At 35.0% G+C, this 19604-nt stretch overlaps 1 protein-coding gene across 15 annotated transcripts in view; it reads left to right on the top strand.

Annotated features, from left to right (window-relative positions):
• Positions 1-19604, top strand: part of LOC149797874 (exocyst complex component 1-like) — a 169353-nt gene that overhangs the window by 102205 nt on the left and 47544 nt on the right. For all 15 annotated transcript variants that reach the window (XR_016421906.1, XR_016421905.1, XR_016421903.1 and 12 more), the window contains one exon: positions 5706-5729. Coding sequence is in view for 7 of the 15 variants with exons in the window: in XM_089962899.1 (XP_089819025.1) it covers positions 5706-5729 (24 nt within the window). In the remaining 8 variants the exon portion in view is untranslated. The remainder of the gene's footprint in view (positions 1-5705; positions 5730-19604) is intronic.

Here is a 19604-nt window from a genome sequence, read left to right as displayed (position 1 = left end):
AACCAGATCTGCCGCTTCATAATTCCCTGGCAGATGGTATATCAGAGTAACAAACATCCTGAACCTGGATCTACTAACACATGAGATGGCAGATCTGCATCAATGCTGTTTCAGGTTTGATGCATCCTATACATGGTATAACTGTGGTGTATATTTTTGACACAAATTAATCAATACAGTTTACAAATGCTGAGATAAATTAGGATCGAGGCATATACTTTTAAGAAGAAAAATGTTAATTAATATGTCACCTATAACATTTTTTTCTTTTTGTATTGAGCAAAGAATATTTTTTCAAAAACTTGAAGTAAAAGCAATATGACAATGCTTCAGCTGTGTTTCATATCTATGGTTGTTTCACTTGAAATAGCAATTTTATGTTGTGATTAATAAATAATAATGTAAGCATTAAAAGTTTGGAGTCTCCCAAAGATTAGTAGCTTGCTTTCGTTTGGTAAAAATGAAGATGGTTGCATACAATTTCAATTTAATTTTGTTTCCTGTACACATATTCTTGATAATGTAAACAATTTGTACATGATATTAGTTAATGACAAATAACATTCATTTATTATTTCAATGGGCAAGCAAATAATTTTGGAAGAAGAGAAACATTATAACTGCTGATTTCTTCCTGAGGCAGATTAAATATATATATAGAGAGAGAGAGTATTTTATATGTAATGCATGCATATGACCTGGTTTATTTGTCTGAAAAATGGTACACTGCAGAAGATGCACCCTAAGGAGGGGAAGTGTTGGTGAAATCACATGTGTTCACATATTTCTATTGCCATATACAAATATAGTTCTGATTCAGAAATCTGTCTGATAGTGTTTGGACACATTTTCTTTGCAACTTGTGATATTCTTTCTTTGAGTTTGAATGTTCTACATTTCAGTCATGTTTGGTGAAAAGAAGGTTATCCTTTTCTATCAAAATGACTTTTTGATCAATATGAGCCTCATTCACTGTTGAAATTAATTATTCAAGAGATTAAGTTAACCTGAATCTATTTTGCCAGCTCTAATGCAATTGTATTTATGCTATTCGCCAGTATTAAAGTCATCAGCAGTGGTGTTAGCTTTGTATACTTGCATGTTAAAGTCAGTATATGTGTAAACAAGTTTCTTCTCTTACGGCATGCACTTGATGGCTCAGATATTGGTCTTTGCAGTATAAGAAACTGACAGGCTGGAGAAAATCACAACTTTGATTTGGCAACCATATACCAGGACATAAAGAACATCAGGGATGGAATCTCAGATTTTGCACTTCTACTGTGATGACCATGCCTCAAGATATATAGCTGATGTTGCCTATCAGACTAGAAGATATCAGTTTTCCTTAGATAAATTTTATTATTATATGCCCATTTTTCTCTCCATTAACTTGACATTGTCAGAATCATTCAGTATTTTACGATATTGCACACCTTCATATTGCATTCACGTGCACAAAGAAACTACTTTCTGTTGTAAACAAACAATTGATGCAGACACCAGCACTTTTGATTTGTAAACAAATCATGTACACTCGCGTAGTAGGTGCTTTACATTTTGGTTGATTAAATTTGTTTCTGAATGAAGTAAAGCAAATGTTCTGTGGACCGCCACATGCCAGCTGCTTTGGTACATTCCGCATTAACTTTTTTGATACAATGTTTTGGATTTAGGCTAGCTATACAATGGACGCAAGAAAGGGTCCTTACAAATAACATACAAGTGATAAGGCATAAACTGTCTTATTTAGCTGGTGATAAGAATGGCAAAAAATATACTTACAGTTTTACATCCTGAATTTCCTCAAAATGTACTTTCTTAGTTCTGCAAATCCGAATTAGACGAGCCATGTCTCAGGTTCTCAATCTTGATTACACATTTCAAAATTGTACTGTAATTTTGAATGTAAGTGCAATTACATCCTCCTTACTGCACTCAAAATGAAATAAGCATTAAATTCCATAGTGTCTTTTTGATAATTGCAATTGAAAGACTTCATATTTTTCCCACATTATGATTTCAAACATTCAATGACAGAAACAGAAACACGTTTGCAGATGTCAACAAGCTTCTCCCTTGCCTCTTCAATCCGATGTATTTCATGTGGAATTGTCACATATAAATCCAGTCCATAATCACAAAATTTCGTAGAATAAAAAAAAAAACCAAAATCTATTCATTCCAGATCAAATGGAAAAGTTGTTGCAATGCGCGTTCATTCACAGTATGACTCCAAATTTAAATTTTAACTAGACATGCCATTTTCTTCACAAGTTATGTTGAGCATGCGACTAAGTTCAAATTTTTCTGGGCAGAGTTATGTGCACAGTAATAATGTTATTGTTGTGTAATGATGAAAATGCGCATGTGTATTTAGTTTGGAATATGGCATACATTCAGTTATTTTATTTTTTGTAGTGTATATTGTTAATATAATTAAGCATTAGGTAGAATAAAAAAATGAGTATATAATGAAAAGGTTACTGCATTTGTATGGGAAAATATGAACTCGTTTTGTCAGATGGATATACTGCACTCCCAAGGTTGTGCAGTATTACATCCGAAAAACTCGTTCATAATTTCCCATACAAATACAGTAACCTATAAATATTGAATAGTCACATAAATGCCATACTGTAAATTCTTCATTCTAAGTATATACATAATCGTACTTTTAATTTTTAAATTAGTCAAGTCAGTATGTGTTTATTTGAATTTGGGCTGCCTTTTATAATGGTTAGTTTTAAAGCTGTATGACTTATTACAAATCAGTACCCATTTACCCCATTCACTTTTAAATTGGTAAAAATGACTGAATTAGAATTTCTTTTTGGCATTAACTTATTTTTTTTAATAAGATTTATAACACTAGTGAAGGATTATACTTCATTTTCACCAAACAGTTTTCATTTTATATTTGACTGTACTTGTCAGTGAAATAATTGGAAATATTATTGAGATTTTTCATTCTTTACTTTATTATACTGCTCTGATGTATGCAGCATAGTGCTTGCTGTTGGGCTTTATTGTTGCCATTTTGGCAGAAAATGGAAACAATGCCAAAATTAAACACTTCCAATTAGTATATAAATATACAGGCTGTTAAAGAGCACAGTGAGTTTTCAGTCAAGGCTGCATCAACATTAATCCCTGCCTGTATGTTCATATGAGAACAATGACAAAATTTGGTAACGCTCTGCAATTGTTACAAAGATGCATATTGCATCTGTTGTGATTTACGAACTCATCTGTCATTACAATTTCATTCTTTAGAAAAGAATATTTGGATTCCAGCAGAAAAAAAATGATAGGAGGACAATTTACGGTAACTTCCATCTTTAGAACTAAATATTTCGCTCCTGGCTTCAGCAGCTCTGGACAATGATCGAGGATGGAGGTGTGATTTAGCAACATAGGCTGAAGTATTCCTTAATCTTTCCAGTGTTTTGAGTTTTAAATAGCTTTTATAAGTTGACATTAAATATATAGTGTACATATTTATTACTAACTAAATATGTATATGTTTCATTAAGATAATTCGAGGGAGATAACTTCTATGTTAAAGGCTTGATCTTTGCAATGACATTGTTACCATGATAAAAATGGTTGGAAACTTACTTGATCATTGTAATTAACAGCTTGCAAAAAGATAGTCTAGTTTTGTTTAAAAACTGTCTTTGATCTGAATATTCCATCTCCAGGTGATTTAAAATGTGGCAATGTAGTGGATGTCTCAACAGAGATTTGCATGGTTTGTTACATACAGACCTTTATTGAAACATGACGATAGAGTCGGGTCAAGAGGGTTCAGAGTCTTTCATAATTACTTCAGGCAAACATGTGCATACATCGTGCCATGTATTATCATTGGTCTGAAACGATCAGTTGTTAGATACTTAAAATTGATACCAAGTACCTAGTACCTAGTAAAAGGTGTTTTTAAAGGAGAACAAAACCATTTACTCGAGCTACACATAAAATTCCAATTTTGTATTCAGCTGATTTATAAAAAGTGCATGTTGTCAAAGTGATGCACACCAGCTGATCGCACAAAAGTAAATGAAATATTTTTAACTCCACTTGCAACATTATCAGGTGAATATTTTATTGGAAACTTCAAAAATCATTGCAGCTCACTGGTTTCTAGTCTACTGCATATGATCTTTGATAATGATACATTGATACAAGAGTTTAATTTCTAGCATTCCTGTATATTGTTTTATCTAGAGACTACTGTACAAGTATTGTAACAGTTTTGATTAATTATTTTTTGGGTCAGCAAGTTTTGTGTCTGATAAACAAATATAGAGTACATAACATTAACTGATATATCAAAATTATTATTAGGTTTTTTGTTTACTGACTTTGATAATAAAGTTCAGTTTCCTTTCTTTTTGAGTACATGTATGAAATAATTTAAGAATATTGTCCTTGTATGCCTACTTTTAATTAGTGTTTTTTTTTTAAAAGTCCTATTATCAATATCATTCTTACGTTGATGAGATGAATAAGATGAATTTATCTCATAATTATTTTTTTTTAAAATTGTTAAGCAAGTTTTCTTGTTAACATGAATTAATTACCATTGCAGCATTCTCTAATATTACTTTGTAAACACACCTAGATGTATTTTAATTATTTGAAGTTTTGATTACAGCATGTTTCTGACATAAGTAAAAGGAAATTACAGTTTTTGCTTCCAGAGATCTTTCAATTGGAGATAATCTCATTTTCATATGATACTTTTGTACAAAACTGAATAATTAATAGATTTGCATCATCTACCTAAATTTTTTTTCTGTCTTTAATATTATGCAAACTCTCTGCTTGTATAGAAAAGCTTATACTCCTGCAAGAAAGCTTCATATCTCCCTGAAATAAAAGAATTCTTTTGCTAAATGTATCACTAATTTAGAAACCTGTTAGCGGCATAATTTGTCTTATGTCAGAACTACAGTATGGCTTTTAGTTAACAATGACACACAGTCTGCACTGAAAATTCTTTCTGTATGCTTTTATTTGATTTGTATTGTACTTTTCAGTTAAGTGTGTGAATCAGATATAGGACAGATATTGCATCATGCTTTTGTATTTTAGTGTTTCAATTAGTAATCATTTCTGAATGTGCAATGACTAAGATATTTGTATGTCAGGACTCATAACAGGGATAGTTAGTACTTTTTTTTATTAGTAGTAAAGTGCATGTTACACTATTGGCAGTGACATGACACTGTATTTTGTAAACACAGTTTATACTTTGTGCAGTTTTGAAGATTTTTAACTAGTTTGTAGAGATATCTTTTTTATTTGCCAAAATAGTTCACTTCAAACTTTAATAATGGCAGTAACCTTGAAAGAGGTTTCCAATTAAATAAATATACATGTAATCATATTTAGATATGGAAAAGAATTTTTCACCTCTTAATTTCTTTATTCAAAAGAACTCTTGTTGGAAAGATGTAAAACATTCATGTATCTTTTAAAAATATCAATTTTTATCATGTATGTATAAGAAACTATTGCGATGAAATTGCTTGAATGAGTGATTTGTTAAAGAATGTATAAATGGATATTTCCTACATTTCAAAGATTCATTCAAGGAAGTAATTTAAGACTTTTCTAAACTTTGATCATATATTTGATGTGTTTTATAAATAGTAATGTGTACTAAAATTAATTTTGTTGTCTTGATTTCTTTACAGGAGGCAGATTAATGAAGAAGTGAGGTAAGATCTACTACCCTGTCATTACTGACTACCATCCTGTATTTATTAACTACCAAGTACTGATATACTTTTACTGTCTACAAGTACTGATATACTTTTACTAATAATCTGTTGGTGACATCATCCTTATTTTCTGCTACTGTTTGGCTCTCCTGAGATGATTGGCTAGGTAATATAAGGTTGGGGATTTTGTGTTCTTATTATTCTTGTAACTTTTATTTCAGAATGTTTGTTTAATAGAGTAATTGAAGCTATTGTTTACATGGTACATTTTCATTTATACCATATTACTCATTTATAAGTCAACTTGATTATAAGTTGACTCTCCCCTCAAACTGCTAAGGGCTGCAAAATATCTCTTTGACTCCCCTGTAAGGCAGGGTGTATTTTGCTATTCAGATCTGTCTTAAGGGGTGACTTGTAAGTGAGGCAGAGTTCCATTTTGAAAAATAAACAAGCCAAACTGGATAGATAGAAAAAATAATGACAAAACCAGTGTAAAATACAAATTATATTATTGAGTGGAATATGTCACAGGTAAATTTACAACTTACAATTTGTCGATCTTCATGCAGACCTGCCAACCCTTATGATTTTGCCCCTTAAATGTCCCTTGAAATATGGACTTGCAGAATAAAAACAATAGCCATGGAAATATGATTGTTGTGGTAAAATCCAGATGATTGGCTTATCCGTGTTTGATTTGATGTGAAGCATCTCATTAATCAAACTGTTAATTATAGAACTTTTTTAAAAATAGCTCCCAGCAAGTGATAGAAGTTGAACCCAAAAGAGAGAATAAGCATCTTAGAAAGTTTTAATAATCAGTACAGAAGAATAAAAAGGAATATTCAGGTTCTTGTGAAATAAAGCAAGAAAGGACACAATTACATTTATTGGACATCACATATTGATTTGAACATGTGGTTGGAGATATGATTACCCAGTAATTTGAAATTTTAAAAAATTCAAAGAATTCCATCAAGTTGAGAGAAAGCAACAATCCATTAAACTGCATAGGGTTTGTGTCTGAAGTTTGTGGAACTGTGCTAGAGTTAAATAATGTCTACATGTACTTTACAAACTGACCACTGTAGTGGCCCAAGTCATTGGAGTGACTGCCTCTGATGCAGGAGTTTACTGGTTAAAATCCTGGCCAAGTTATACCAAAAACTTCTAGCGCTCATGAAGCCTCAGTGGTAAACCTGACATGATATTATTGTTACACCTTACTAAAAACTAGTCAAACTTAAGGAAAAAAATCAACAGCTTTTTTGAGATGGCCTTGTTGGGGTCTGTTCATATAATAGAATCCATTAAAATCCATCATGCCTGACATTTAAAAATCTATTTATATGATAAATCAAAGAATTGTGATAAGTCAGTGAATTCAAATATAAGTCACATGCTGGTATAAAATCAGTAGTTCAGAATGATCCGATTCACAATATCCCATATGTTCATTCCATGCATATTACACATAAACAATAAAAGTTATGTCCACATTTTTATGATTCATGATATTCTATGTCACTATATAGTGTCATCTGGTACCAAGTCCTAACTATCATTGTTCTCAATGTCAGATAAAGTTCTGACCAAATTTATTCATCATCTAGTCATAGTAGATCATCATCTAGGATGCTAAATATCATCAGACTCCATTTCCTTGGCTTCACTGTCATATGCAGGTAGTTTTGTAGAGACCAAAATATGTCTCTGTAAGTAACAGTTTGATCATACAGTCTGTGAAATCAAAGGATGCAACTGAGCACCTGTGAATTGTGTGGCAAGATCACAGGGAGTTCAAATAACCAACTTCTGTTGCATGGCACAGAGCAAATATCAGACTAAGCTCGATCAAAGTTTTGTCACATGGGAACACAAAGAGGTTGTTGCCTTTTCAAGCTAAGAGATTAAGGTCAAACATGCATAGGAAGTTGTAGAACTCAGTTTGGAACTGAATAAGTATTAAATTTATGGCTCGTTCAAAAGAAGTGTCAACATGAGAGCAAGAGCAGCAGAGAGGGTGGACAAGCTCTAATTGGTTCAGTTGTATTTTTGCAAAATAAGCCTTCCTGGGAAATCGCAAAAAAAACCGCAATATCCAGCATAAGACAACTTTGTCGATGACAAATTGACTTACCCAGTTATCGCTGATAAGTTTTTTTCTGTGTGATACATCGAAGGAAAATATGCTTTATGTCGGTGACAATTTGGAGCCGCGCCCTCTCTGCTGCTTGCTGTTAATTAATTAAACAATTATTATATCATAATATGGGACATCCGGAATCTTACACAGCTAGACTAGCTAGAGAGCGACTAGAAGCAATCAAAAAATTTATTCCTGTTAGAGATGAGGTTAGAGAAAATTTACAGGTGCATCAGGAAGCACAGGTTGAATTTGCAGAAGGCACAGAACAGTTATTTAAGCCCATTACAGCAGTTACTTAAAGAGCTATATGGGGAGATACCAAGGATGAGGAGAAGAAAAAAGGTATTCTTCCAGTATTAAAACAAACCGCTGAGCAGACTGAAAAAATAGCAGCCAGAACTAAAAAAACAAAAAAGATTTTACGAGATCTTCCAACTGATATAGCTGCAGCTCAGCCTCTACCCGTCCATGAAGAAAAAATACTTGAAGGTACCAGCAAAATTCATACTGAAATCGCCAACTTAAAAAGGGAGGAGTCTGCTCCTGAACCCATACCAGTAAAAGAAAATATTGAACTAATTGCAAAATTTAATGAAGGTGCTATTAAGCAACTTAAAGAAATAAGAGAAGAAGATTTATCCACTGCAACATTAGCAAGTCTATTTCAAAAAGATAGAATTTTAAAACCAAAATATGCAACTGTAAATGATACCAATTTCATCAAGTGGATATATCGTGTATACTACAACAAAAAACAAGCTAGAGATACTGATCCAAAATTTGTGAGTTTTATGAATGAAATAAATAGACTTTATAATAAACACACATCACAACCTCAACAACCACCACCTCCCTATTCGCTGCCTGAGCAAGAGTCTTATCAGCTTCCTCCACCACTGCAACAAATAGAACGACAAAAATCTCAACCTGAACCTCAACCCAAACCTCAATCCAAGAGACCAAAACAATCTCCTGCAGTAATTTTTACCGATGATGCTCTTAATATTTTTACTGACCAGGATAAATTAGTATTGCTGCACATGAGTATGATTTCAGACAAAGATATCTAAAACCTGGATTTTTTGAAGAAGTACTCCATAACCATTGGCCTGTTTTTTTTGTATTTTGCCTCCAAAAATTCGATTGCTAATAAAAATGACCCAGGGTATAAAAAATTTAAACGAGATGTAGAAATCAAGAAACTAGAATCTCTAAAAGATAAGCCTGACACCGGTGCTACTGGCAGTGGTTTGGGAAGTGGTTTTGTTTGTCCTGATAATATTTTCAATGACGTGTCACGGTTAGAAGTTCTCGTAGGAGGAAAACGAGCTGGGAATAACTCACCAGAAATAATGAAGCAGCTGATTGTTGTCGATGATTATTTCAGGGTGGTATCATGGATACTGATATTTACCGAGAGCTCATCGATGAACTCGTTGATGATTACCACAGTGACTAATGTTAAACAAATAGCAAATAGAATAAGATGATCATGTATAATAGACACTATAGACCTGTACAGGTCAGAGCAGTAAACTCACGATTACCAATCTATAGAGCAACTTACGGAGATGGACTTGGTGATGTTGTTCAGGGGTTATTCGCGGGGTTAGCACCAAAAGCGGGACCTCTTGCAAAACAATTATCGATGAAAGCTATCAATATTGTTGGTGAAAAAGCTCCTGGTGCAATTGTCGATATTGCTGGTAAGGCATTCTCGGCAATCAAAGAAAGACTAGCACGATTAATAAGACAAAAATCATCACTGCCACTAAAATTACCGAGCACCACCTATATGCCCGCGGATGTCAGTAAGGTAGTAAGTCAAGCTGCAAATCAAAAACTAGCAGCGTTGATAAATTGGGGTTAATGAAGCAGAAAAAAATATTGCTGCAAATTTGATAGCAGGAAGTGGACTTCGTGTACGACGACGATAATCACCATTTGGAAAATAGGCAATTGTATAAAATGTTCAAACGGATATCCGACCCAGCATTCAATATAGATGAGCCGGCCCAAAAAGATAGATCAGTGCGTGATTGTCAATTTTATACCTATGATGCGCAACAACCAAATCAACGGGGGCGTATCGAACTTCAAGTTCATGATACAAGTAGATATTTCTTACCATCTGAAGCGTTTATTGAAGTAGAAGGTGAACTTGTAAAGGCGGATGATAATACCTACGATGCCAATGACCGAGTTGGTTTTGTCAATAATGGGATCATGGCATTGTTTGATAGCGCCACATACATGATTGATGGAAAAAATATCGAATCTATTCAAAAAGATGTCGATGTTGCTACAACAATAATTGGTCTAGCAAGATATTCTGATGATTACACAAAATCAGCTGGTCCATCGATGATGTTTGCTAAAGATATTACCATATGATATGAGACGACCAAAGAAACATTCTGCCACTGCTGATGACGCAGATGTGCAGCCGGTAGTTATGGGCTCTAGTGCGACTTTCAGCTTAGGATTTACAACATGCCAAACAATGTTGTCAGGAGAAAAAAGAAATTTTTCGTGTGCGATTCCACTTTCTCACATCTTCGGATTTTGCAGGGATGTTAGAAGGGTCATCTTTGGAGCTAAACACACAGTTGTGCTCATGAGAAAAGGTGATGATAATGATGCGATATGGCGAGGAGCTGGTGCTGCTGATGCTGGTAAGGTAAATATAACAAAACTCTCACTGTGGATGCCGGTATTAACTCCATCGGTCACAGAAGAACCGCGATTGCTCTCTTTTATAAATCAAGGCGGTAAATCATTGTTATCATGGCTTACAGTAACTACAGACACCATCCAAAGTACCGTCAAAGATATATTTACTTGGCATATAGCATCACTGCAGGGTGTTTCTGTGCCATGACATATTTTTATTGCGCTGCAAAATAACAATTGGCTGAATAATCAGGAACTTTCACATATGATATTTGACCAACTCGACGTTACTGAGGTTTTGTTGAGGATAAATGGACAACAAGAACCATCCGAAGATATATCATTAAGTTTTACAATAATCATGTCGCGCGTGCATACAATTGCTGGTTGACGTTTCTGTCATGTAATCTAAATATAAATACTGGGATGCAAATATCTCAGCTGGATTTTACAACACTGTATCCGATTTATTACTTTCCACTGGAGCATCTTGATTTATCCAAGAAATCTGTCGTTGATATACACTTTCGAGCTTGTGTTGGTGCCCCACCAGCTGGTGGTGCCAGTTACAGAGCAATTGCAGTTATCCTGAGCGATAAGGCAACAGTGGTCGAATGAGAGTCGTTGATGCACCAGTGGAAAACATGTAGACAATTAGATGAATCGCATTAATTATAAAAATGTCATATAGTCATGTTTATGTTACTTTGACTCCTGGTCAGGTGAAAAAATTACAATCAAAAAACGCGAGCGCATGTGGGGCAACAATAACACTAAAACAAGATCAAATTGCTAATGGCGGCCCAAACAAGTTATCGTTGACTAAAACCCAACTAAAACATTTCAATAAAGTGAAGCAAGCAAAAACCGGAGTTCAACTTAATTTTGCTCCAAAAGCCATCAGCAACATGATTAAGTTGCTTAATAGGAGCTGCTGCTCCTCCAGCTGTTGCAAAAGCAGCTGCATTAGGTGCTGCTGGAATGGCATTAAAGAATTACTGGAAAAGGATATAAAAAAAGTGAGCGGGTCTAAGACTTCCAGGAACTCTGCCCTCATGGTACCCCAAACGTCGTTGAAAAAACAGTGTTTTACCGATGTCAAATTTTGATTTGCTCGATGCTGCTAAACAACTGAAAAAAAAAAATTTCAGAGGTGTTTTTATGCGAGATCAATTACCACAACAACTGAATAATCCAGAAACTGGAATTATTAATCTCGATTACAATGAACGCCCTGGAATTCATTGGGTTGCTTACGCGATACGTCCACATGGAATTGTTTATTTCGATTCGTATGGGTTAGCACCGCCAGTTGAATTCCTAAAATGTGCACACAAAGTGCAAAGCACTTCCACTCCCATTCCAGTCTAGTACTCAATGCTACCAACACAAACATTAACCGATCCACCAATATGCGGCCGTGAAGTAATAATGTGCTTGCAGCGTTATCAAAATCAACCAAACCACCTCACAAAGTTGTGCACGAGTATACAGCGGACCGATTTAACATTTTAAACAATCCCTAAAGAATAATGGTGGATATTTATGGAAGATCTCTCAGCGAAGTAAAGAGTAAAAAACGCGACAATATAGATTTATCAAAATATGCGACCAAAGATGAAATCGACAATCTTTTAACGTTATCTGGGATAGACCCAGATGAGGTTGTTATTTTTCAGGACAGACATGGCAAGCTAAAAACCAGCAATATCAAATGACTAATCGCTTAAAAAATACTGTTGACACAATGACAGGTGAACTCAACATGAACGGAAACAAAATATTGGTTTTAAGAGATCCAACATCCGATGAAGATGCCGCAACGAAAAAATACATAGACGTTAACTACAGCGTCATTGGCTATAAAATAACCACATTGCAGAACGAGTATGACGTTCACGTAAACGCTTTTGCGAATCTTCGCAGAAACTTTAGAAAAATTAATGAAACCGCAGAGGAATTCTTTGGTACTCCGCTCACCGTTGGTGCAAAACTCATTGATATCAAAACCAATATTGACACGATCAAACAAACACAGCAAAATATTGTAAGTGGAATTCCTGAGATTGTTAACAAAAATAATCTGATTAAAATTCCACCTGGAGTTAATCCCAGGCATATTACCAACATAGTATACACAGTATCATCGGGATTTGCAACGTGGTCACAGCAAAATAATACTATCAAATATACCGCGACAGTCACTGGAGTGTATAGACTGTCTGTGTTCAGTGCTGCAAAATTTGAGATATTTACAACATATCTTTGGAGGCATTCCACTGACAAGTTTTCCGGGGTTGTGACTATCGTATTAAATAGCGGAACCAAAGAAACATTTATACTGGAAGCCACTGATAAGAAATTAACCGCAACATCGTACTGGTGGTGTTTGGAATTTGTAGCTGAAACACCTCAATTGGTTACTGCATATAATAATAATGTCAACGACAACATCGATGACAGAGTTAAATCTCCAGCAATATAGATATGATCAAGTATGCGAATGGTAATCAGAGTTAAAAACCCTCATCGACAAATACACAACAAAAGTAGAGAAATATAAGCGAGGAGCAGTCATTGTAGACGTTGCAGTATACTTGGTATCTGCGTTAGTTGCATCCAGCGGAGTAGTATTATCAGCGCTAATGCCAGTAACAACTGCAATCGCAGTAACAATATGCGTTTCATCATCAGCGGCAATCACGGGTGTTTTTAATATAATCGCGAAAAAAATATCAACGTGCACGAGCACAAAATTGCACGATTATGTCACGCAGCTAAACACAGCAGCAGCGGCATACTCAAAATTATCGTCGCTGATATCATCAAGCCTCAACGACGAAACAATATCAGATTCCGAATTTGTGTTAATGGTTAAGGCATACGATGAAGTCCACCATTTGAAAACAACGAAAATGAATAATGACAGAATTACTTCAGCAGATAGCCACAAATACAACTCCGGTAAAAACTTCAATGATAACAGTAAGCTCGACCAAACCTGAATTCAGTATTAATTTTCCAACTGTGATTCCGGTAAGCGAGATCGCGCTGGCACAGTTATGAGTATACCACAGTTGGCCCAATATCAGATCAAAATCATTTGGTGGATTACCAGCGAATAATTTGTTTGTGTTTGCAGATAAAAATAAACCAGATGGTACACCCGACTGGAACGTTGTTGGGATACCAACCAGGTCTTATCAAATCGAAGAAATCAATGAGGAATTACAACGTCGAATAAAAAATATCACAGGAAAGGAATCCAAAATAGCAATAACCATTCATGAACCAACACTGTCTTCTGCAATTGAGATAAACTCTCCTGACTACGCTGTGGATATATATCAATCTTCGATCAGAACAGTGTTAGGATGGCCTGAAATTCCACCGCCGATACCACCGCATCCATCTGAACCAAAAAAGTCTGATTATGCCACAGATAAACAATCATATCACGATGCTATCCTGTCATATAGAGATCGTTTACTTAACATAAAAGATGCAACGGTGTGTGTTGATCTTATATTCGACGATAGGATTGATAATGCATCTTGGTATTTTATTTCTGGATACACTAGCGGTGGGGTACCTCAAAGTATGATGATTATTCAACTAAATGAAATTGTTGAATATTTTACAGAAATTAAACGAGAACATAGATGACAACTACAGCGACTACGGCAAAGTTTCCAAGAACATCATTTTGATATAACAAGTTCATGCAGCGAAATCATCATGCGGATTGAAATATTAAATCAGCTTGTATACGACATGGAATATATTAACCGGCGAGTAATCGAGGCAACAATTAATGTTAAAGCGGTAAACATACCAGACAAATAAAAATTTTTAACTGCATATTCGATAAAAGAAGCTGATTTACCAAATTATAAATTTCCTGGGTATAATGCATCTAAGTTAAGAAAGTCCACCAACGATATCATAGATGAGTTCTTTCCTGATATACTCACTGAGTGGAGAAAAACACTACCACCGGCAACTATCCTCAGACACAACAATGACCCACAAGGGCAAGGATGACATGTATCCCTGGAAATCGTAAATATAACCCCAGTGGGCACATCAGTCTTGTGTGTGATGTGACTTATAACAGCTATAGCACAGACATGACAGTATCAAATCAAGCCCAGCAAGGATTTGTTCTTTATTCATTCACCCCGAAAGATACAGCACCTGGATATCTGATTATACAAGAACCAATCAATCCGGTCTATCTACGATGCCATAATCCACTGCTATCAAGAATAAATTTCAAACTAACAGACCAATTAGGCCACTTATTGGATATTCGAGGTGAAACTATACATATTAATTTACTTGTGTGATCCTAAGGATCTGCCATCGTAAAAATAGAGGATTTTCAAAGATCTCATTGTAAAAAAGATTCAAGAAAACAGTATCAAAAAAATAATTATCCTGACAGTCAAGGTGGATATTTTTTTTTATTGTCGCTCAGAATTATAAGAAGTTTATTTTTTACTGAAAATCTGTCGAATTTCTCAACGTTGAAGGGGTAATAGGTAGTCAAAATTGTGTACATCGACTAATTTCTCAACGTTGAAGGGTATTTAGGTAGTCAAAATCATGTGCATTGACTGATTTGTTAATTTTGAAGGGTATTTAGGTAGTCAAAATCATGCGCATCGACTGATTTCACAGGCGAGTATAATAATTTTATTTTTTTTGCACGGGCAACAGTAAAAATATTTTATCTATATATATTTTGTGCACATCAACCGATTTGCTAATTCGGAAAGTATTTAGCTAGTAAAAATCATGTAAATCGACCGATTTGTTAGTTCTGATAGGGTGTTTACTAATAAGTATCATGGAAATCGACCAATTTGTTAATTTTGATATGGTGTTTACTAGTAAAAATCATGAAAATCGACCGATTTGTTAATTCTGAAAGTATTTAGCTAGTAAAAATCATGCAAATCCAGCAATTGTCAGTGAAAAACAAAAAAAAAACTATAATATTGTCAGTGAAAAACAAAAGAAATATTGTAATCAGTTTTTTACTTTCGATTTCATTTCCATGTATCCACTTGATTTCCACTTACTTGATGGAAATTAACTTTCATTTTCGATCGCTTCATGATCTGACATAATTTTTCTTAATTGTCTCACACGAGAATTAATTATCTTTTTTGATTCATATTCAAGAGACAATTACGACCTAATTTTTTCATTTGCACGAGACAACGAAACAAATTCCTTTATTCACGTTTCTTCTACTGTGGCTAGTAATTGCCACATAGCCATCTGAATTTTCTTTATAAATCTATATTGTTATGGCAGAATATACCGCCCTTCATGTTTAGCCTCTTGCAGTGTTTCAAAGTCAGAAATAATTTTTTCAGGATTTAGTTCATCAGATATATTTATGCCGTCATGTTCTAATTTTTTAATAGCAACAATTACATTATTGATATTTTCATAATTCATTATACCGAATATTATATATTTAAAAGAAAAATATTTTACACCATTATGTGAACTTCTAGGTTGTCTTATTACAACCTAGCAAGTCCAGAATGGTGGGATTTTTTTATACTAGCGATGACACATCTCCATGATTCTCTGGGGTGTCTTATGACATCCTACCAGACTCAGGAGCACGGAAACACAATCCCCATGTGAACCCCTAACCTGTCAAACAACAGTCTAGAAGGTCCAGAAGGCGTGTTTGCGAAGACGACTAAACATTCCCCATGTGAACCTCTGGCTTACCAAATGATATGCTAGAGGTTCAGAGGAATACATATAAGGACAGCACAACATTGTATTTACACTATTTACACCGTAACCCCCCCCCCCAGATTGTCTTATGACATTCTAGTAGGTTTGACGGGTGATCTTAATTCTAACTTATCCTAAGGACAGCACAACATATAATCTTAATTCTAACTTATCCTAAGGACAGTACAACATATATGTTTTAACTATAACTTATACTAAGGACAGCACAGACAGATACTGGGTTATATTCTACGCTCAACAGATTTGCACACCCTCCCCCAAATCAATCCCGTGAGGTAAAAAGTATCACCACCACATGGTGATATGGCGGAAGGTGTGCAACTTTTTTGGGTTTTGAAAAACCCCAGTATATAATACGAACGCTATAGTATATAAACTGACTGATACTTGGAAATTCAAAAATAGCTCACACGATGGGCATGGCTTTTTTTGCTGTTTTTGTATTTCTTTTCTTAAATATAATCGCAGAAAAAATACAGATGAACCAAGAAACCAAACGAATTTAATAAAACAAGTATATTGTCTGTGAAAAAAAAAAATTATTTTTTGTAAATAAACGATTACACCTGCCCGTGTTGACAGTCATTGATAAAATCTATGTGAAATAATTGGAGATGTTTTACTTCCGTGTTGTAATCGTACAGGTAACATGGAGAATTGTTTACCTGTAGTGTATATACAATAGACAGTTCGCCACACCAAAAAAAAAAAATAGAACTTGAATTTAGTTCTGTTTTTTCTGGACAATATATCACCTGTAAAGGTAATGACGTGGGTTGTGCAGTCTCGGGGAGGGAATTCCATAATTGACTTTTACACAATCACTGCAGAGTTATCTCCGTTATCTGCATCTACATAGCAAAACGAAATCCAGCTTCAAAACCAGTATGAAAATGATGATTTGATTATCTTATCTGCAACACGTTGGACCGAATGTGAATGAATACCAAAATGTCTGCTAGCCACGTTCATTGACTGAAAATTTCTCTCTTCACTGGTCGCTATATTTAAAGATTTAACCACTCTCTTTTTAATGCTCCTAAACCGACCAGTCCCTCCTCGTGCAGAATTCTCGCGCTGTAGATCAATCACAAGACTGTCTTTGATCTCTCCAAAGAAACATTTGAATACGAAACGATGACAAAGATACTTTTTCCTTCCAGTAGCAAATCTAAGAAAACCAGAATTATTAACAAAGCCAACTAGTTTCTTCAGCCTACAGTGCGTAACGACACCATTATGATTTGCTTCATAATCCTTGATGATGTCCTTGATCTTGGGGACTGGAAGGTTGGCAGCTATGATAATATCTTTTGAGTTCCCTGTATTGCTTACCACCACAACCAGCACATAACTGTGTCTTTCCCCGGACTCTGACACCACATCGCAGACATGGTATTTGTCCCAAGCTTCCATTACGAACACATTGTGAATGTTGCCCGCAGCATTCTTTTACGCAGGATTTGCCACATGGAGTCACAGATCCTACCTTAAGCCATTTACATTGATTCATTATATATAATATTTTTATTTAAATGTTTGTCTTAATTATATAATGGATGAGTTTGAGAGATTATCCAGAATCAAGCCCAGGAAAGCTTCTTGATTCATTTATACAATAATGTATTTGTCTAATTTATAATTTGTGTGAAAACTTATTTCAATAATCCTCTTCACGTTTTATAATTCTGTCACTGTCATTATTTTTTTTATCATAATACATAGCTGCCAGCCCTCACGAATTTGGTGTGAATTTCATGACTTTTTCAGCAATTCACGGATTCATGCCGTAAGCCAAAAATTCACAAATTTTCCAATCCTCAATTATTTTAAATCTTTGATAAAATAACCGATTTCCCATTAAGCACTAGTCGTGATGTTCGCAGTTGCCGAAACGGTCCGGTACTGCTGGTCACGATATTAGTAGATCTAAAGCCGATTAGTACAGTTGGCCTGGTAGCAAGCATTTTAACCTATTTTAATCTATATGTATAAGAGTAATTTTACAAATGCTTTTGAGAGAAACTGGGGCCTAACTGGAAACACTGATTTGAGTTACCGTTCAGCATCGCATGTAAGATCTTGAAAATGTCTTCACCACCAAGGAAAATGAAATGTATTACTCAAAAAGTGAAGTTTAATTTGGATTATATCAAAAATTGGCAGTGCATTCTGCCATTAAACATTGATATTCATCATGCTTTTTGCACTCAGTGTGTCATTGCAGAGACGATGTGAGGAAGCACATAAGTTTCAAAAAACACATAGAAGTTGGGAAAATTTTAAACCATTGGCGGAAGACCTGCAGGCTACCAATGCTGAAGCATTATTTGTGAGTTTTCTTGGTGAACACAATCTACCTTTATCAGCTGGAGACCATGGTAAACATTTGTTCTGACAAATGTTCCCGGACTCGAAAATCGCTTCCAAATTTTCCTGTGGAAGAACCAAAAATGCTGCAGATCCTGTGCATTCCTCACAGCAACAGTGACAGCGAAAGAGTATTTTCTTTAGTGAGGAAAAATAAGACAGACTTTAAGGCCTCCTTAGCTGCAGAAAATTTGTCAGCAGTTTTAGTCCCCAAGATCAACCAGCAGGCAAGAAGTCGGAACTGTTTAGAAAACAAATTTATGATCAAGCAGTGGAGGAAGTTCAAGTATAAATAACTATTTCTGCATATATGTAGTGTTTTATTTTTATTTTGTGAACTTGATATAGTTTAGTATTGACGGTCGGAGTAGATGGAGTGATCAGAATGGATGGAGTTATTGTTATCATATTTTTCACGAATTCATGTCCAAATTCATGACTTTTTATCCCTATTTTCACTAATTGTGAACCTGGAAGGTTGGCAGCTATGATAATATCTTTTGAGTTCCCTGTATTGCTTACCACCACAACGAGCACATAACTGTGTCTTTCCCCGGACTCTGACACCACATCGCAGACATGGTATTTGTCCCAAGCTTCCATTACGAACACATTGTGAATGTTGCCCGCAGCATTCTTTTACGCAGGATTTGCCACATGGAGTCACAGATCCTACCTTAAGCCATTTACATTGATTCATTATATATAATATTTTTATTTAAATGTTTGTCTTAATTATATAATGGATGAGTTTGAGAGATTATCCAGAATCAAGCCCAGGAAAGCTTCCAGATTCGATCTTGACAGACTAACCCCTGACTCGCGGAGGTGAGCTCTGACTGACCTGATATTATCAGGGATGCCAAAAAAGAATTTCATGATGATGGAGC

The sequence above is a fragment of the Sinohyriopsis cumingii genome, chromosome 6, assembly GCF_028554795.1.
Source record: "Sinohyriopsis cumingii isolate HCF-2022 chromosome 6, ASM2855479v2, whole genome shotgun sequence".
NCBI lineage: Eukaryota > Metazoa > Mollusca > Bivalvia > Unionida > Unionidae > Sinohyriopsis > Sinohyriopsis cumingii.
Note: the sequence above shows the minus strand (reverse complement) of the source record. Positions and strands in the feature narration are given on the sequence as shown.